At 37.5% G+C, this 22,277-nt stretch overlaps 1 protein-coding gene across 3 annotated transcripts in view; it reads right to left on the reverse strand.

The window, feature by feature from the left end:
* The window catches only part of SPHKAP (SPHK1 interactor, AKAP domain containing), a 129,653-nt gene that overhangs the window by 77,509 nt on the left and 29,867 nt on the right, over positions 1-22,277 (reverse strand). For all 3 annotated transcript variants that reach the window (XM_012532950.3, XM_033426064.2, XM_049712514.1), the window contains exon 2: positions 18,107-18,212. In XM_012532950.3, coding sequence (XP_012388404.2) covers positions 18,107-18,212 — 106 coding nt within the window. The remainder of the gene's footprint in view (positions 1-18,106; positions 18,213-22,277) is intronic.

The following is a 22,277-nucleotide window of genomic DNA, read 5'->3' on the forward strand; positions in this document are numbered from 1 at the left end:
TCAGTGTACCTGTGACTTTTGCATAATTTGCAGTGAAGTGATTTTTTGGGGTATGGTTCAATTGGCAATGGGGAATCAAACTTCATTTAAGTGTTGGAACTCTTTTACATTCTACAATATGAAAATTTTCGATTAAAAAATGTAGTTTCTCCATTTGGTGCAATACTGTTACCGAAATTATGATTCTTTAGTTCTTCAGCTTTGATAATATATCTGTGAAATAGGGCACAGTTCTTCTAGAACACTTAGGATACTATATTAAATTTTAAAATGATTAGGAATAAGTAAGTGTCTTACAACAACCCTTTCCCTTGTAGAAGCAGTATGGTAAAGCAAAATCAATTTCAATACATAAATGAACAACACCGACTGGGATTTACAAATGCCTTGTTTCTGGGCTTTGATTTTAAAGCAATGAAGAAAAATTGCATTTCTGAGCCAAAACATTCTGAAGATTCAATCTCATAAACAAACAAATGACTCAACTTCTGATGTGCCTTAACTCTATTCAAATATTGTATAGGATTTTTCTCATCTTATATAAGATTTCCAATGCTCACCTGGTACCCTCTGCTTTATTAAGGTACATGTCCGCTACTATTTGACAACTACCTTCACTTAATTAATATAACAAATTTAATCAGTTTGGTTAATGCCATAAAAATAGAATGACACTTCAATTACATTTCATTTGCACAGTGAAGGATTGTCTTCTTTTGTTCTATAAAGATAAAAGTACATTAATTTTTGTCTCTGCATGTTGAGTTAACCAAATATGTCTGACACATTTTTGTATAACATTTTTGTTTCAGCTAAGTGATATTATTACTTTTAAAATATTTTTCCCACTCAATGTTTATTATTCCTGGAGATGACAAATTTTCATCATTCTTTTCCAGAACAGTACAAAGAGACACTTTGATGAGAAGGTAATTGAATGACGAACTTCAGTTATCACTGCAGACTCAAGTTGGCAATGCCAAGATTTTATCTAAACTGTGGTTCTTAAAGTGTGAGCTGGGACCCCCTAGGGGTCACTGAGATCTTTCAGAGAGTCCAGAAGTCAAACTATGCTTATTATAATACTAAGATTTTATTCACCCTTTTCATTCGAATTATCTCACGAGTACTCAGTGGAGTTCTCCAGGGTCCACACGAGGTGTGATGGTGTAACAGGCTGACTGCAGAAGCAAATAGGAGAGTCTAGCTGTCTTCTTTTAAGTCAGATATTAAGAAGATTTGCTAAAAATGTAAGATGAAATTACTCTTCTCATTAAAGTGTTTTGTTTCGGAAAACATAGATATTTTCCATAAAAATATGTATGTTAACATGTAATGTGTTTGTTATTATTTTAAAATAATTTTAAAATAATAAATATGGTTATTTAAATTGTTACTGTTATTTTAAAATTACACATATTTAGAATTTTCTTAGCTTTTTTTCTATGAATTATAACTTTATATAGCTTCTTTAAGTTTCAGTATTTTCATTTCTTTCTATGTGGCTTCAGACTTCATCAAAATATGCTGAAAATACAATTTAGTATATAGCAAAAGCTGTTTTTTATAATTTTTATTTTATATTGATGTATAGTTGATTAACAATGTTGTGTTAGTTTCAGGTGTACAAAAAAGTGATTCGGTTTACATGTATCTATTCTTTTTCAACTTATTTTCCCATTTATGTTATTACAGAGTATTGATATGTCAACCCCAAACTCCCAATTTATCCTTCCCTGCCACCTTTCCCCTTTGGTAACCATAAGTTTGTTCTCTAAGTCTGTTTCTGTTTTGCAAATAAGTTTATTTGTATCATTTTTTTTTTGATTCTGCAAGTAAGTCAGACAAAGACAAATATATGATATCGCTTACGTGTGGAAATTTTCTTAGCTTTAATTTATAATATGGAAAATATCAATAAGTATAAACCCTACAATCAGAAGCTTCATGAGGTCCCCCAACATTTTTAGAGTGCAAAGGAATTTTGATTCCAAAAAGATAAAATTGAGAACCATTGATCTAGACTAACTTTATTTAAAGAAGAAAAAGCTTCTCAGTCCACCTCCTCCACTGCCATTCACTTTTACTTTCAGCATATTTAGAATAGAATTTAAGAGACTGGACATTAGTGATCTAACTGCATTGAAATCTAAACCTGGTCATTAGTAGGAGGAAGACCTTGGGTGGTTGCCTAAAGTCCTGAGTCTAGGTTTCTACACCCGTGAATGGAGAGAGTAACACCCACCTGGTGGTGGGATCATTGGGGTATTCAGTGAGATGACAAGTGTCAAACACTTCAGCATGAAAGATGACAAGTCATCCTCTCAATACATGGTTCTCATTGTTACTATTTGATACGCACTTCAAAGGAAAATAGAAAATTGGAAGCCTTTGCCTGAAATTAGTGGATTGAAAGCATTTCAGATGGATGAAGACAAATTTTCTTCAGCAAATATTCTGACCTAAGGTGTAACTTCAGTTCAACATTTTGTAGTATTACTGGTTGCAGCTACTGTTTTTTGCGTGCTTAGAATGTGCTGGGAAATGTGTTAAATTTTTCATATATTTATTTATTACTTTTAAATTTAGTCCTTAGTGCAGTACTATAAGGTAGGAATTAAAGAGAAGGATCTTCATGGCAATTGTCATTTTGCAGATGAAGACCTTGAGGTTCAGAGAGATTTGAGTTCCTGCCCCAAGCTGCTCAGAGCTGGACTTTGAATTCGGTTTTGAAGGTAGCAAGTCTGTGAGTGAAATCATTTAACAATGCTGCCTTGCATAACCGCTACAGATGGGTGTGATTTGGGGTATGTTTCTGAAGCGTTATGTGCCTCTAATTTTTGTAAACATAACTACGTTTACTCTGCATCACAATAATGTTAGAGATTTTAAATGGAAGCATCAAATGAACATACCAGTTAAGAATACTTTGCAATGCAGTTTAATAACTCCTCTGACTAAAAATCCCTTCTTAGCCATTTCAAAGCTCACTCCACAGAAATTAGGCCCTGGACCTTTTCTGTATTCTAATGTATTCAAGGCACATGTATCATGGTTGCAACAAACTGTGTGTCAACAGGAGGAAACAACTGCCACTGATCGGAGCTTATGAATTATTCCTGTCTTAAGTCAGCCCTAAGGGGGGGCAGAGTTCAGACACAATTCACTTAGGTCTTCCAGAAAAGTGGTGGGCTGGACTGGCATATTTTCCAGGTGAAACGCAGAGAGTCAGAGATGCAAATGCCGAAAGGCATCACCCTGACACTTCCACACTGCAAGATTCCCAAGGCCATGAAAAAGACTGTCTCATGGTGAGGCTGACTGAGAGAATTGTCAGCTACCTAACAGGTTTCTCCCGTGTTGAACTTCTCTGATATAGGGAAATAGCACAGAAAGATTAATATGTTGAGTCTTCTACTATAAGGGCATTTTTTGCACCTATTTTAAACATAAATAATAACTAAACGTATACAAAGATCTTGTTCTGCCCTATCCTAAGAGGGGGGAAAAAGTCGACAGCTTTATGGACCTGCTTACTCAGTGGAAAATGCTAGAAAGACTTCCCACTTGGCTATTCCATATCCTTTGGATCCTGAGTGTCTTCTCAAAGGTCCATCTTTGCTTTAGAGGAAACAGAAATGTCAGAGCGAGGAAGTGAAATTTAAAGTGCCACCTAAATCTTTCAGTTGCTTAAGAACAAATGTTTTGAGGAGAACATCTTTCATGAGAATATTCATTCACGGTGTAATTTTAAAATGTGAATTTTATTCATCATAATTTAAAAAATAGTTTATTTGATCTTATCAATAATTAAAATACATTTCATTGATATTTAGAGATCATTAATTATTTAATACTTATATTCGTTCATTATTGACCAAAAAATAATACATTTAATTGAGAACTCTCTGGGCTAAGGCCCTAATAGATGTTATCTGAATTAAACTTCTAGACTTACGAGGTAGAATTTGAGGGCTAATATGTGAAATGCGCTTAAAACAGTGCTTGGCATATAGCAAGTGTTCAATAAACATTTGCTATTATGAAAATTATTATTCTGTTTGCCCAGACTTAGAGGGGTCAATAATTTTCTTGTTAGTGGAGAGCTAGCATTTGAGCCAGGCCCTCTGGTCCCAAAGCCCCCATTAGGCATGGCTCCATTGCAAGCTGGTAAAGTCACATAATTTCTCATCCTTGGATTCTACCAAACATATGTCTATGCATTTATCCACCTCTCCCTCACGGGCCTGGTCTGGGTGGTCAGGAGCTTTGAGCTCCAGCCTGACCCTACTGTCTGTGTGGTCAGGCTACCCAGCAGCTCCCAGGCTCCGTTTGTCCTTTGTATACAATTAAATTCTGTGATCTGAAGGGCCATATTCTACATGGAACTTCAGTAATTCTCTGCCTTCATCCTCCTTTCATTCCTTCTGCTGTTCCAACTCCCAAATACATTAAGAGCCAAATAAGCAAAGAAAATAAAAATGCAGGTTTCAATAAACCACTTAGAATCATACGTTAAGCAATTTTAACCCGCGAAAAGCTTTTGGTGTAATAGTTTAGCCAAGCCATTAGAAAAAGAGGAATGCTTGAAAGAAGAATATGTGCTTGAGAATTTAATGATTTTGAAGCTTTATGAATATAATCTCCCTGCTGAGACAGTCACTTTCTGATGGCGGGGAGGGAAAGGGAAAAACTCACCAGGCTCTCAATGGCTCATTCATTTATCTGCTATTTTTAGCTGCAGGTTCAATTATTTCAGATGAAGAGCTAATAGCAAACATGCTATGCATTCAATAGTTTGAAATAACAAGGGCACATTTTCTCTTAAAATTTCATGAGCGTCCTAAGCAATGGAGAAAGAGTGTTCTGCTCTCTTGTACAGTGACTTTCCTCTTTTATCTAGAGAAGCAAGTTGTAGGAATTTTGTATTGATATGGCATGGGGAGGGGAAAATGGACTCCTGGTAACCTGGACACAGCTCTAAACATTGCTGGGCAGAAAAAAATAATAGTAATTAGATTGGAGAAGACAGTAATTTAAGGTTAGTCACAGAGGTTTGGAGGCAGAGCTGATATTCTCTTCCATCTCATCACTTACTGAGTGATCTTGGGCAAGTCATTTAGCTTCTGCAGGACTTAGTTTTTGCATTTATTACAGGAGGATGATTACAGGCACTTCAAAAAGTTATTCCAAGGTTCAAATAAGGGAAGGTTCATGAAGGATCTACCCTCTTAACCAAGTAGGCAATTGATAGGGGATGGCTTTTATTATGAGAATGCAGTAAAGTTTAGAAAACACATTTTCCATCTTAACATTTTCTTGATCTCCGCACGGCACCTGGCGGTTTCTCTTCATTTGTATTTGTGGGGCTTCATTCGTATTTTACCCCTCTCGCTTCTCTCATCTCCTCCTTCACTCAATATTCGGTCAACAGAGGTTCATTGAACTCTTTTGATGTTTGACACTGGGAATATTAAGATGAACGAAATGACTGCTGTGCCTTGGGAATTAAACTCTAAGAGGGGAGAACAAGCACTGACAGGCCCGTGATAGAGAAAGCAGGTGCTTTGATCAGCACGATCCGTGTCAGAGATCACCCAGGATGGAGTAGCCAGTTCAACCTGCGGAAGGTTGAGACTGTGCACTTGACCCTCATGTCAAGTTGAAAGATGCGTCTGAGTTGTCTGGGGATGTTGGAGAAGGTTGGGAGAACATGTCTCTCTTTCTAACTAGCTTTCCTCTCTGATGCCCTAAAAGGGAGTATCCCCTCTGCATAGGGCCTCAGCGTGTTGCTCTTTCCACCCCTCACAACCCTTTTCCTCGGAGATCTTATTGACTCTCTGGGTACTAATTCCCGCCTGGGGGGATGACTCACTGGTCTACGACTTCATCTTTGACCTTTCTCTAGAGCTTGGCTTTTCACAGTTTTAGCTGTTAGTTATTTTTCTTGGATCTCCTGCTGTCACCTTGGACTCTTTGTGTCTAAACCCAAACCCTTTCCTCCCCAATTCCGGCCCTTAAAAGAAACCTGACTCCCTGACTTCTGTATTTGCAGTTAATGGAAGAGCAATTCTCTCCTACCCTGGCTTGAAACGTCTGTGCCATCTGGAACGCCTCTTTATCTGTTTCTAGTCTTATATTTTCCTCTAATTTTTTCTTTAATTCACTTAACATTTAAGTACATGCTCTAGACTAGTCTCTGGGTAATACAATAGTGAATAATGCAGACCCGATCTCCACATTTATGGAACTGAAAATCTGGCATGGAAACCCAGCAGTAAATAAAGGAGCACTGAAATACACTTCATACACTTTTAATTATAAATCGTGGTAGGTAGTATAAAGAAATTCAACATGGTGCAGTGATAGAGAATAAAAGAGATGGGATGATACTTGGGAAGGGCAATTAGGGAAGGCTGGACACCCACAGGGTCCTTAACAATTACAATTGTTAACGTTGTAATGGTCTGTCTCTTCTATCTCCTTCACCCCTTGCCTCTCAAATCCATCTAGCTTACTGAAACCAGAATCAGAGATAAGTTCTAGCCTTTGAAGACAAACCTGGTTTCAAATTCCGGTTTTTCCATTAATTAACTGTGCAACCTAAGGCGGTCACTTAACCTCTTTGAGACTCAGTTTTTCCACCTACAAAATGAGGTCGGTGTTGCACCCACAATGAGGAATTTTTTTAGTAGACATTAAAAATACGAAACACACACAGTATCTGACGACTTTAGGTGTTCACAAACAGTGAATAGTGAATAATAAATAGCTATTATTATCACAAATACGATTACTGATGTTATGTAATTCTCTCCCAAGCCCTTAACCTCAATTGATTAATTGACGCAATAAACATTAGCATCGTACCATCTATTCCTACTGGAAACCAGACCAGGCCCTGGAGAACAAGGAAGGACATATTTGCTCAGTGAGCTCCCAATTTTATGGGCTTATTGTCAAACTATGGCCTAGTATTCAAGACAGAACCTAATTCAGCTCCCACCTGTTAATCATTTCATGAATAGGTATTAAGCTCCAATGTTCAGGATACTGAACTATGCCCAGTTTAGGTGTTTTCCCGGCTTTGTCGCCAATACTTTCTCTGCACACACTCTCTGCTAGAATCTCCCACTTACTAAAAGAGCTCCAACTTCTGGACTTTATAATGCACATGCTTTTCCTCATATCTTTCCACCAGCTCCCTGAACTTTTTCCCAAAAGTTCCTTCCCAGCTATCAAGATATAATTGAAACCAACCCCTTTTCCCTATCAAATGTTTCTTCTTCATGATGAAAACAATTTTTTATCTCAGAATTTTGGAATGTACATGCATGTCTTGTCCTTCCCATTAGATGATATGAGTATTATTTCTGCAAGGCTTTTGTTTTCCTCAGAGATTTTATGGAAAGGTTACAAAGAATTTTTATGTTGAGCAAATTCCCATTTTCTACTTCTGTACTATCAAATATTGCCAAATTTTATTTTCTGATAATTGTAAGTATAACGATGTTAAGAAGCATCAAAGCCCTTAAAAAGAAAAATTTCAAACACAAAATGCTACATTTGCCTAATGCATGTATCATGATTAACGATGGAATGGTGCTTAAAATTAATTGAATAATGTCATCAGAACAATGAACTCATTCTTCAAAAGCAGAGATTTATCGTTCCCCCAACCCCAAACAGGTAGACTCAGAGAAGTTAAGATGTGTTGGGATTTTGAGACATTGACTCTCTCAGCTGTCTGGAGGCTGGAGAGAACCTGGGTTGTCCATTCCAGGACAAGCGCCTCTGGCCATCTGCTTATTCAAGAGTTCCAAACAAATATTATTTTTAAAAATATGTATAATAATGTGGAAAAGATTTGGAGACACCGTCTAAAGAAATCATCCTTTCAAATGTTGCACTTCATTTTCATGAATGTGCGCTGGAGATGAGGAAAGAAAAAGCAAGAGGAGCGATAAAACGAAGGAAGCCAGATAAGTGCATTAATAGAGCCCTGAGCATCCCTCAGAGAGAATCTCCAGGCCCCTATTGCTGTTCTAGCCGTTTTCTAGGAAACTCAATTAAATTTTTCTTACACAAAGAGATTGTAATGTGAGCAGGGCAATTAGATTTGCATAGTGAGTGGTAAAGATGGCAGAGAGTTGATAAGAATGATGTTAGGGAAGAACGAAGGCAGCTATTCGTCAGATAGTATTACCTATTTGCTCTGCAATAAACAGTGGCATCTCTACTGCTGGTAACATTTTCTTCATAGAGCTATCACATCCCTATAAAATTCACCCTTTTATCAATTACAGGAAAAAATCTGTAAAAAATACAAACACACGGAGGCTAAATAATACGCTGCTAAATACCCAAGAGATCACTGAAGAAATCAGAGAGGAAATCAGAAAATACCTAGACACAAATGACAACGAAAATACGATGACCCAAAATCTATGGGATGCAGCAAAAGCAGTTCTGAGAAGGAAGTTTATAGCAATACAATCCTACCTCAAGAAACAAGAAATATCTCAAATAAACAACCTAACCTTACATGTAAAGCAATCAGAGAAAGAAGAACAAAAAAACCCCCAAAGTTAGCAGAAGGAAAGAAATCATAAAAATCAGATCAGAAATAAATGAAAAAAAATGAAAGAAACAATAGCAAATATCAATAAAACTAAAAGCTGGTTCTTTGAGAAGATAAACAAAATTGACAAACCATTAGCCAGATTCATCAAGAAAAAAAGGGAGAACACTCAAATCAACAGAATTAGAAATGAAAAAGTAACATTTTTCATTTTGTTTTCAAAAGTAACAACTGACCCTGCAGAAATACAAAGGATCATTTTGTATAATTTTACCCACTTATTTTATGTTGAGTTAATCTGTGCCTTAGCGAACTTTTTGGAGAACTCTGTAATCTTTTGTTTTCCACTCTGGGATATGATACCTTTTCATTACCTCACAGCGAAACTCTATTGCTTATTTAAAGCACACTGAACTCCTAAAAAGAGGCAAGGAAACAAACTGGAAATTAAATTATTGTGTGGAGGGAAAAAAGTGGCATAGAAAACTCAGTGGTTTCATCTCAGTTTCTCAGAAGGTTGAATTAAATGTTAAGATAACATTTTCCTTTCAATGATGATTCTTCTGGCTGACTGCCTGACGTTTTATGTATTTAGCCTCCTTTGACAAAAGGGGGAAACTGTTTCCAAAGTATGAATAATCATGTTTGATTATTCATAGGACATATTCTGCAATGATCATCTGGTTGGATGTGAAACATTCTTGCATTACACGACTGACACCTAGTACAGTTTGGAAATCTTGTAATTGATTATTACAAAAGTATTGGAAAACAATGGAGTTCTTTTAAGGCCTTGGAACTAGCAATTCTCCACTGTCAAGGAGCAGATCAAAGGCATAGATGGTTTGGAAGTTTGGGAAGGAAATGCCTAGCAGCGGATCTGCAATTCTTTCTCTCTTTACTGTGGAGAATGGTGGGAGGGAATACCCCCAGAGAAGAAAGAAGGTGACATTCTCATATCTCGTTATAAACATACTAACCTCAAGATAAACTGTACTCTTATAGCGAGAGAGTCCTTATCTATGGGATGCTTTTAGCAATCCTGGTCGAACTAAGCTTGCCTCTGGGAAATAAATATGAAATATACTGATTTATAAATATTTCTGACAAATGTCACACATGCAAGTAACTGAGTATAAAATGGAAATGTTTCACGAACAAAAGGACTCTTTTCTTTGAAATTAATGTCCCCATGTATGTAATCTGGAGACTTTGTATATTAACCAGGCACAGAGTTTATCCTAATGTGGCAAGAAATGAACTAGGTATACTGTTTCAGATCTCTCCCTGCTTTTCTTGTGCCACACAATTACTCTGTCCTGGAAGCTACATTGTATATCAATGCAATCACAAGAAAGGTATAAGAGCACAGAGGGCAATTCAGCAGTATCAAGCCATGCTTGTTTACTTCTGCCACATCACACTTCAGCCAGTCGGCTGGCTGAAGAATGCTTTGAAAGTTGATCAGAGCTTTCTCCACATGAAAATGAAAACCAAGTTTGAGTCTCAAGTATAAAATACAAGAGTTTCAAACACAGATATACTCAGGAAATGCTATTATAGTGTAATTTATGAATGGTCTGATTTAAAGAGAGTCAAATTAGACATACATGGAGGACAGCTGATTAATTGCTATTTAATTGCTATTTAGATGCAGTATAATGCTGTCATGTTGATATGACCAGTGATGGAAATGTGCTTTTTAATGTTAGGAGAAGCAAAAGATAAGAAAAAACGCACGTATAGGAAAACACATGATGTGTATCTAGACCTACCATTGACTTTGTATGATTTTTCTGCAAAGTGTAAGTAGCGCGGATTTTGCTGTTCATCAAAGGGACAGCGGATTTGGCCACCTATCCCTTGAGTACTGATGTGTACCTTTGGCCTTTGGCAATTATAAGAAAGTGGCATTTCTCGTTTCTTGACTCTTCCTTGGAAGAAGCTGCTGGGAACAACTACCTTCTAAGATGTCAGCATATGGACACATGATTTGCTAAGGTTCACACCTGCTTCTTGGATAGTCCTCATTCTGGAGAGTGTGAGCCCTCATCTGGACCTTTTAGGGCAGGTCTCCTTCTCAACATGTAGAGACAAGACTGGTAAATGTGGTCATGCACATGACAGGGCTCATTTTCAGAGATTCATGAGCCAGAAGGCCCCTATGGAAGACTCTTCAAGTTTATCTGAGCCAAATCTTTCCGTCCCATTCTGGCAGAATTGAAAAGTGGGCACTTTTATCAGAAGGGTGAGCCTGGCCAGATACAGGGAAGGTGGATGCTGTTAGGACTGGTGGGGAACATGGTGTTTACTGCCGGCTACAAGGCTGAGAGTGTTGTTTACATGGAGGACTGAAGGGAAAGAGATGAGAACCTTAAGGCTAGTGATGGGGAACCCTGGGATGGTAAGATATTCTAAAGGCCCACAGAGAGAAAAGAGAGTTTTGAATGCCAGATTAGATATTTAAAAAAATTTAGACCCCCTCTCAGTTTTCGATAGAGATATTGAATACCTAATATAAAGGTTTGGTGTAATTGCAATAATTCAGGAAAAAAGATCACTTGCCTAGTTTCAATAGTGCAACATCACTCTCAATTCCACAAAATGTTTTAAGCTATTCTGGGTTTTCAGAGTCCTAATTTTTGGTTAAAAAAAAAAAAAAGAAAGAAAAGGAAAGGCACTGCAAAATCCTTCCAGGAGTTCTTCACACACAGCAAAAAGGACGCTCAAGGAACGGAGCTGTAGAGAACAGAATAAGACTAGCATATTGGAGTCTCAAGTACTCTATATAGCAATTGTTGGCAGGAAGGAGAGGTGGTGTGGAGTCCTGAATAGAAGTCTTGACTTTTGAAGTAAGAAGCCGAATCGTATTCAAACTGCAAAGTGAGCCATAATTGCTGGTTTGCAACAAAGTTTCCCACGTAAGATTACTGAATTGACATTTTCCAAAGAATAAACTCGCCATGTAGCACATATAGCCCCACCTCTCTAAAGTTCAGTGTGGACCAGCCTGCTTTAAAGGCAAGAGAAGACATTCATCATTTCAACCTGCTTTTGGTGAAGGCAGAGGAAATTAGTCTTCAACAGAGCCTGCATCATCTTTGTTCTGGCCTCAGTGCAACCTTGAAGCCTCTGGGATGTCAGTGTGGCTCAGCACATGAGGAAGTTTCCTTAGGCAGTCAGCGAAATGGCCCCCAGAGGGAATTCTGTGGCTGGCTCTTTAGATGCAGCTTGGCTGAATCTGAACCTGTGAACTCGCTACCTTGTCTCCTAGCTCTTCTTCCTAATGACCTCAATGACACCACCACTCATGGACGTCTTGGTTCAAATAGTCAGAGTTCATGGTTCTGTTCAACTCTCAATGTCATGGAGACCTATTGACCTTGACTTCCAAATGTGTCTCATCAGAGTTCGTTTTTCCCTCCTCCCACTGCCTGTATACAGATTCTGCCTCTCTTTTCCCTGCTTCCCTATCCATTTCAGCTATGCTTCCCCTGGCATCCCAGACTCCACTCTCCCTTTGCTCTAAGGAATTATCTTTAGAACTACTATATTAACCATCATCAAATACCACTTTTAGTAAGACAACTATTTCTTTTTTTTTTTTAAAGGTCGTTTTATTGCTGGACAATACACACTTTTCTTTTTAAAAAATTTATGTATATGTATTATATATACATATTATATAATAGATACATTTTTTTTTTTTCCCCAGCACCACACAGCATGTGGGATCCTAGTTCTGTGACCAGGGATCGAACCCGTGATCCCTGCATTGGAAGTGCAGAGTCTTAACCACTGGACCGCCAGAGGAGTCCATACTGTCTAATTCTTTTCTTAAAAATCTCCCTGTTTCTTTAATGCCCCTGATTACTCCTGCAGGAGGGCAATACAACAAGACACCTAGCAGTTTAACAAAATTTGGATAGGCCATTCTCTGGTATCAAAATCTGAGCCTGAAAATCACTACCAGGTTGCTTGATCAGAAGAGAGTATTTATAGAGCTCTGAGTAATTTACATTTCAGAGGGAAAAACCTTGTGTCTTCCTTCTATAGAAAGGTGGCTATGGCTCAATTATGCTGGCTTTGTATTAAATTTTATTTATTTAGTTATATATTTTTAAAAGCCCTTCCTTCCTTTAAAGAAACACTTTCTAGGGCTTCCCTGGTGGTGCAGTGGTTGAGAGTCCGCCTGCCGATGCAGGGGACACGGGCTCGTGCCCCGGTCCGGGAAGATCCCACATGCTGCGGAGCAGCTGGGCCCATGAGCCATGGCTGCTGAGCCTGCACGTCTGGAGCCTGTGCTCCGCAACGGGAGAGGCCACGACAGTGAGGCCCGTGTACCGCAAAAAAAAAAAAAAAGAAAGAGTTTCTACAAATACAGAATATTATAGCTATTTTCCATCATGTACTTCCTAGAATTAATACTGAGCCTCTTGGCCAAGAACAGTATAATTCTGACTAATAAAAAGGTCTTTAGAGATATGGATCAGATTCTGAAAAAGCTTCTCAGTTTGTATGCTCACGCCTGCACACATTAATTGAATTGCTTTTGTTAATTACATGTCATCAAAATGATATGGGCTTAGATGAAAATGTATATTACAGAGTAGGATGAAACATCAAGGAGCTTCCATTTTGTTCTTCAGTTGTATCTGTGCCACTGTTGACAGCAAATTTAAGTCAGTTTAAAGGAGGTCAGTCACACCAAAGAATGCTCTTGAAACTTCAGAGAGCTGATCAGATGTCATATTAAGATCAAACTTTGCCTCTGGGAAACTGAAATGTTATCAGCCTGCTGCCTTTGATAAGTCAAAGTTTAAGGTGGATTTAATTAACATGACATAAAAAGAGAAGGCTTTTGAGGTATTGATTCTTCTCCAACAATTCTTTCCTCACATGAATCCTATTCAGAGACTTGGTTCCACTATATCCCAAGTTACAAATCTTCAGCCCATCAAGTAAAGCATGCATTGAAAATGTCAGCTATTGTGGAAATACGGCATTGACTATAATGCTTTCAAACTAGAGGAAAGTCTAACAGATACTCAACACAATGAAGGCACAATGCATGCTACGTCCAGATTCGTTTTTAAATTTTACTTACATAAATTTTGCCCTTGTATAAAGATTATTTACTTGGAACTAGTAATTATTGAGCACCAACTATGTGCCAAGGACTTACACAAAACTTTCTGTATATAAACGTCACACCAACCCTAAGACATCTGACTCAGAGAAGTTACATCACTGGCCTAAGATCACACAGTAAAAAGAGAAACCTGGAATTTAACTCAGGACTTTGGATTCCAAGTCCAGCTTTGTTACACAACATTTCACTACCTCCCTTTAGATAACAGATTTTGATTTATTATAGAGACAATATAGTGTCACTTAGTGTTTAACAGACATAAAAGGATAACATTTATAATAATTTAGCTCATTTAATGGAAAGTCCCTATGATTCAGTTTCACAAAGGTGGTTGCATTTGTCTTGTAAGGAAGAATTGTCCTATGAGAGGAGGAAACATCAGGGAATGTCCGTGTGAGATACAATTTTAAGAGATGCCACGGAGAGCTCCAGTATTCCCTCTCCACCAGCAGCTCTCTTTCTTTCTCTCAATTTTTTTCTGGCAATATTTGGAATACTATCATTTAAATGCATTATTTTACATATATTAAAACTTCCCCTGGGTCTTGGTGCTCATTAAATTAGGGTGACATAGGGGTTAGCTTACATCCCAACTTGGATGGATTGATGCTTTGTGATGAATGGAATTCTGAAATCATGTCCAGGCTCAATGAGCTCAGTTGTCAATGTCAGTTAAGGGAGGGGGCAATCGAACTAGTTTAGCAGTAGTAGTAGTTAAGTAAAAATAGATCTTATTTTTGCAGTCACTATTTTATTGTGATTGCAATTTTTTTGCTTTATTTTAAGCAATCACTAACACCTCAGTGTGAATTTATCTGATAGCTTTCTTAGCGCTTAGAGGAAGGGGAGAAGGAAGAGAAAGAATAATTCTGAAGCTAGAGCTGGGATAATGGTATAACATTGTGCATACCAGGGAAATTTTGAGAGCAAAAGGGGAGTCTATCCACAAAATTCCAGGAGAGTATATATAGACTGTGACTAGATGATATGGTAATCTTAGCTCTGGGGAAAGACTTACTGATAAAAACATATATTAAGGAGTTAATAAGTCCTTCAAATAAGACCACCAAAGTCTTTTTCCTGATGATATGGCTTTTTCACTGCTATGGTGTCCAGTGACCATTTTTCCCTAACAAGAAAATTGCACCTGGGTAGGATTCCCAAAAACCTTAGAGATTCACTGTGAAGCACACGGCACATGAAATACATTCGGTCAATTTGCAATTTTTCAGAGGCTGATTATTCAACTAATGCATTATCTTCTGGAGCCTTGTTTCATTTCTTCCAATATATCAGTTCTGATAAGAAGGTTTGATGGGGAAGAAGATGAAGCTATTACATGAAATGAGTTTGGGGAATTACCAATAGACTTCAATTATCCATATTACTCTTATAGAAGGTTGACTGACTGTGAAGAGTGGTGATTCAGCTGGACAGCCTTGCTATTTCTAAGACAGAGCTGCCCTTATTCTTTTTGTCACTTTTGTATAGTGCATTTGTGAATATATAGATCCTCACTTCCCCAATCCCATTATCTGTGATTAATGCAATTAAAAATATAATCATGATCACTTAAATCAGCTTGTAGTAATATATAATAATAAAATAAAAGAATTAAGTCTCAATATTCATGCCTTTCCCTGAGGGTCCATGTTCCTGATACAAAGAAGTGAAGAAACACAGGTGAGCTACTTTTTTGAAGGCAAGGAAAACAGCTATAGCCCACATGGTGTATGACACGTGGCATATATGGCTACTAAATTGTCTTAAAATGCAATTAGTATGTAAGCTTAAGAGAATATTTAAAATGAAAGGAATGTGCTATGAATATTAGAAAAGTATTGCCAGTACTCAAAAGTATTGACTTCTCCTGCATTAATTTGTAACAATCCTTCCTAAATTTAGTTGGATAATGTCTTTACTCATTCAAATCTTAATCATACCTCAAAGTCCAAATTAAGATGCACTTGTCTATCTTGAGATATGCCTGTGTAGTTACCTCACATAATTATTTAACTTATTAATTACTGTTTGACTTTTCACATGAGAAACCAGTATTATCTCCCACACTAGACTGTAAATTCTTCCAGACCAGGGGCCATTTGTGATCTATCCTTGTATCTTTCCTCAGGATGTAACAAAGTTTTAAAAGTATTTGGGTTGGACTGTATGGAATTACCCATATTTGATTTTTTTTTTCTTTGTGGTACGCGGGCCTCTCACTGTTGTGGCCTCTCCCCTTGCGGAGCACAGGCTCCGGACGCACAGGCTCAGCGGTCATGGCTCACGGGTCCAGCCGCTCCGCGGCATGTGGGATCTTCCTGGACCGGGGCACGAACCCGTGTCCCCTGCATCGGCAGGCGGACTCTCAACCACTGTGCCACCAGGGAAGCCCCTATTTGATCATTTTTGATCCATAAAAAAGTCAGTTTCATATGGTTCAACCTAATACTAGTTGTTCTAGAAATAATTGTGGAATGAGTAGAATTATATTTAAAACTTTAAATTCATATATATATATATATATATATATGAAATCATTTAGAATAGATGACTGAATTTTTATTTTACTTTTTCTAGTAGCTGCCCAGTCCCAAACAGTTCTATTAGTTCATTAACTTCCAGACAAGATTTTAAAAAAATGAATATGACTACCTATTTTCTAGGGAAATAAGCATAATTGAGATAACAGATAATAAAGTACTAACTCTCTCAGCACAGTAATGCCAATATTGAATTTTTTTTCTGGCACTGCTTACTTGTTGATAAAATCATTCTTTAGAATACTATTAGTTGTAGGTAATCATTATTTTGAGTGCTTACAATATGCCAGGCACTGTTCTAAACATTTCACGTCTATAAACTCATTGACTCTGCACCTCAACTCTGTGAAGTGGGTAATATTATCTTTTTTCAGATGAGCAAATTGAGTCATGAAGAGGTAATTTGCTTGAAATCACACAACTAGTAATTATAGAACTGGGTGTCAAATTCAGGCAGTCTGGCTTCAATCTTTCTTTTAAATGCCGCTGGAATTCTAATCAATAGAAATAGAGTTATTTAAAAATTAGAATAAATTAAAAATCATTTAGCCTTATGATAGACATAGCATCCAGTGAAGACTTTATAGAGTTACAGAGTTGAATAGACCATACCTAGGGCTTGAAAACCTGCTGCTTTAGTTCTTTCATAAGTAATTCAAAGTCATTTTGAATTGTAGTGCCTCAGTTTTCTACATTAAAAACTGGAATTCATAGTACGGAATCCTCTATAAGAATTTTATGAGGATCATATAACACATGATAATAAGAATCCTTAATTAATCAGGCAGGTATATTTTTATATTTGGTTATGAATATATGCATAAAAATATTTTGTAAAATTATGTTTAATGCTACTTTTTTTATAATCAATATATGTTTTCTAATGAAGATATTTGTTTTCTTTGGTACTTAAGAACTATACAAAATCACACAAGCACAGAATACATAAGGCTGCTTAACTGGGTACAGTAATCAATAAATTGAAATATATATATATAATGCACATTATGTATACGTAATTATATATACTTATACAATATGATTAGTAAAAGACTTTATCTTAATTTATAGCTATAAGTACTTTTTATAATTGAACTTTGTTTTAACAATAAATGAACTAATCCAGTGTGATTTCCTCTAAGTTTTCACGAAAAGGAACACACTTTTCTCTGGAATTCAGCATCAAATAGTGATAAAAGCATTAGATGAGGAATTGGGCATTTGGCTTTAAATTTCTGGGCCTGAAGTTGGATTGGCTGGAAAAATCGGACAATTAAATTAGATGATTTTATGTTGTTCAAATGATAACTTTCTGCAAGTGTCTTAAAGCAAGACTTGTTTATCAGTTCTAAAATCTATACTCCAGGAAATGCAATTCTGTTCCTAATAAAATAATCAGGCATACCCTTCCCTTTAAGAAAATAGCAAAAGGAGAGGAGCCATGAATTTTTCTTAGATATAGACTTAGGAGCTTAATATGATAAGTTGGGCCATTCAAAACCTGTGAAGATTTTTCTACAACGAGATCCAAGAAGCCGTCAATCATGGCTATGTCTGGAAAGAGTTACTAGAAAAAGTTGGAGGTGTGGTGAAGCACTGGAGGCTTAGAATTTTTAAATCAGACGTTTCTGAAATGCTTGAGTTTTCCGATCATTTCCATGAATTAGATTTTTGAATGTCATCAGGGGGTTGTCCTGGGGAGCAAATTGTGGGTGATTTTGTGGTGTGTTTTTGTTGCTGTTCCTGCTTTAGAAGAAGTGCTTGAAAAGTCAAACTAAAGTAGTGTTCAAGTTCAATCGGTGAGAGGAGAGTGGTGTTAGGCAGTGTTACCTTCTTACACGCAGTGATGGAGCTACCCAAGCTACTTCCCGAGCTGCCGCTGGCGCTGCCCTGCTGCAGTTCCGGAACCTCATACATCAGGGGTGACTCCAACTCGCTGTTTGTGCCCCAAAACACAAAAGAGAACACATTCTGGTGAATCATCTCCATATTCAGAAAGAAAGAAGCATGATGTGGTTTTATGGAAAATCATCTTTTCAGATTGTGCTGAACACTGCAAACCCTCCTGCTGACATTGATGCTTGCCTCTTCGTTGGTTTCACTTTTGTAATTGGTGGAAGCACTATGACCTATTCCATTGTGAATATAAAATTGCGACCCATCACCTTCCAGTGTAGGTGGATGGACACAGTGCATCTGCATGACTTCTAGCAGGGTTGACATCTTTTCTTAAGCAAGCAGTTTTAAAACCCAAGTAATATCCTTTCAATTTTCACATTAATTCTGCTCGGCCAAAATGGACACATAAAAATTACTTATTTTGGGCTTCCCTGGTGGCGCAGCGGTTGAGAGTCCGCCTGCCGATGCAGGGGACACGGGTTCGTGCCCCGGTCCGGGAAGATCCCACATGCCGTGGAGCGGCTGGGCCCGTGAGCCATGGCCGCTGAGCCTGCGCGTCTGGAGCCTGTGCTCCGCAAGGGGAGAGGCCACAACAGTGAGAGGCCCGCGCACCGCAAAAAAACCAAAACCAAAACAAACAAACAAAACAAAACAAAAAACAAACCCAACTCATTTTATTTTTTAAAATGAGGGAAAAACATAATTTTAACTGGGAGGCAGGGTGGTACTATGAAATGAACATGAGCTTTAGAAAACACAGGTCATCTCTTTATAATCTCTGTGGCTGGGGATGGTATCTTAACTTCTCTAACTCCATTATTCTAGACTTATATCCTTTTCCCCTATTTCTGTCAAATCTTGGTGGGCTTGACTATATACGGGGCTGTATAAATATTTTAAAAGATTTGAAATTATTTCTGCAGCCTCAAGATGTGATATAAATTGAAATTATTTTTAGAAAATATTTTTAGAATATTTATAAATATTAAGATTCAGAGGGTTGTTTTGTATTTAAATTAGGCTAAATATTTTTCTTCTGAAAATATGCAAATTTGGGTTTTTAAAAAAATGTACTGTTATCTCAAGTCTATACACATTTTATTTTCATGGTTGTTTGCCACATAGAATATATACAATTCATTGAAATACATTTTTTGGAATACTGTCTAATGATTCTTTATGCAATTATCAACCCAAAATATAGAATTTTTTTCTTAAGAGAAGCACAATAGAAAATCAGTTAAATAAACAATGTATTTCTGAATAACATATAACCCTCATGCTTTAAGTTCTGAATTAGTCAACTTTCACTGCATTGCAATTAACCGTAAGTCAAATATTGCATGTATGTAGTCTGTTTGTATTTCTATTATTAATTATAACATTTTTACATGACTGCTGATGGTGCTATGTAACAGATCAGAAATTTGGGTAAAAATTTCAAAGAATAATTCAAGTAAGATCTGCTTTATTTTAAACTTTATGTATTATTTTCTGAGAAATTGCCACCTTGAGGAATAGAATGAGTATAATTTAAATGAAAAGATAGCACCCATGTTATTTTTGTTGAACTGGTGAAAGGTTGCAAAAGGAAGGAAGGAAGGAAGGAAGGAAAGGAAGGAAGGTGAGGGGAGGGAGGGAGGGGGAAAGGATGCAAAAGCTAACTGGCTCCCGATACTGGCTATAACTTCTTAGCCAGGATACTGCCTAGCTTTTCAGGGTCTGTCTCTTCTTTTATAGATGACATGTTTGGAGTAAAGTCTGTGGTCCCTGCTAGCTATGGACATCACTTTCAAAATATCATAGAGAGTCTGAGTTTTCAGCCGTATTTTTACAGGCTTCCCACACGTGAGGTTATAGCTTTTTACGCTATTAAGTGTGATTCTCCCTCAAATGCAACTGCAGATGTCCCTCTGAATGCTTTCTTGGCCACAGGAAAGTTTGGCTTTTACACAAACACCAAACAGGTGAGGTTCCAAATCATTTTCACGTGGAAGACAGGACCACAGACCAAGCTACCTTTGGGCTGTAATAACTTGGCCCATAAGTCAGAGAAATTGTATTTCTTCTAGGAGCCAAAGCTCCATGTGCAGGAGTTCAGGCTGAAGAATCTACAAAGCTACATGTCCTGTTTGCTACTGTGTCCCTTAGGCAACTCTGGTGAGCTGGTGGATCACTTCCATCCAGGCCACCAAAGGACTTAGGTTCACTGTTAGGACACCTCCCATGTCTCTTTGCAGGGTTATCGGTCCTGAGAGTGGGAAGTAGGCAGACTGAGAAGTAAGGTGGAGACAAGCCTGATATAAAACAGAGTAGAAACAGAGCTTCAACAATCTGTGATCGTTCTAAAGGGGGATCACATCTAACTTAGGGAGAGTAGCTCCAAAATCAGGGAGTAATGGGAACATCGGGAAAAGTGAAAGATCACCCTTGGAAGTTCCTTGTTTTCCCATGAAGCACAATGTATATGACTGCAAGTAGCCGCGGGTGCTATAGTAATTACTATGTACATAAAAGTTTAACTGCTGATCTAGTCTAATGGGAAGAAGAAATGACAAGTCTACCCACATGTATCCTGAAAGCCCTTCTGCCTTTAAGATGATTGTGAGATCCTGGTCTGAGATGAAGGTGAAGAAGGGAATTTGAAACTGTTGCTTGCCTGTAGGGTTCACTCCATTTGTTCTAAGGCTAAGCATGTATAGCATTAAAAAAAAAAAAAAAAAAAAAAAATATATATATATATATATATATATATTTGTTTATTGTTATAAGAATTAAATGAGGCAATAGAGTCACATAGTGGGACTAAAATCTGTGCATTACTTCACAATAACTGTGAGGCAACTCCTTGCACCAAAGCCAATGCATCTTTCACTCTCCTGAAACACATTATGAATCAATTTATTGACACCTATATCCAAAATATATCTAGAGAGGCATATCTTTTAAATCATGTGACATGGATGTAAATTTCCAGTAGGTGGCTACAACACAGCCCAATCTGTTCCCATGTCTTTGGAATGGAAATGGAATTTTTAGAGTATTTGCAAAAATGTTGTCTCTAGAGAAGCAGAACATTTGCTGCTACAGGATGAGACAGAGATGGCAAGAACATGAAACTCATGCATTTATTAAAATGAGTTCAAACTGACATTAAAAGAACTGCTATCAAGATACAGTACAGCCTTATAACTTGCTCCTAATGGGTATGGCTGCAAATACTTTCCTGGGACATTTTCATTTGATTTTGACAAGTGTTGACAGTATTTATTAAGCACATCCTTTCAGACTGGTTTCGTGCTGAAACTGCTAAATACATTTCAGTGAGGAGGAAGACGAAGGTAGGAAAGAAGGTACAAAAGCAGAATTTAAAGTAGTGACTTTAAAAATATTATAGGAAGAGAAGCAGACTCCTTTGTAGAGCAATGTTATATATGAATTGCCCGAGTCCTGAGCTGTCACCACACTGCAATCATTAATGATTCATGCAGTGTGAATAAGTAGGTCACATCAGAAAATAGCTTAAGGAATATTCAGTTATTTCACCAGAGTGAAGTGTCCAGTTACTGGAAACTGAGTTGTTTATATGCTGCTACTCAAAGTTTGGTCTATGAACCAGCAGCATTGATATCTCTTGGAAGCTTGTTAGATACCCAGGAGCTCAGGTCCTGCCCTAGAACTTCTGAATAAGATCTGTATCTTGACATTAAACTCAGGTGATTCGTATTCTCATTAAAGCTTGAGAAGCATTTATCTAATGTATTAAGTTAAATATACATTCTTTTTTTGCCCTTGAGCCGTTGCATATGATATTACTTCTTTTAGAAACACTCTTCTCAGTCCCCTTTCTTCTTCCTGGATAATTCCTTCTCTATCATTTGAGTCTCAGTCTATAAATCACTTCTTGCACTTTCTCCCTTCCCTCTTTCTGCCAAAGAGGCCACTACTCCTCTCCAACCTCCATTGTCCAATGCACAAACACAAACATACACTCTCACCTCTTCCCACCCTCTTCCCAACACTCAACCCAACCCAAGAAATGAGATCCATACTCTTCTTGTGTGTCCCAACAGCACCCTGAACCTTATCCTGTTTTAGCCTT

The sequence above is a fragment of the Orcinus orca genome, chromosome 7 (assembly GCF_937001465.1).
Source record: "Orcinus orca chromosome 7, mOrcOrc1.1, whole genome shotgun sequence".
Lineage (NCBI taxonomy): Eukaryota > Metazoa > Chordata > Mammalia > Artiodactyla > Delphinidae > Orcinus > Orcinus orca.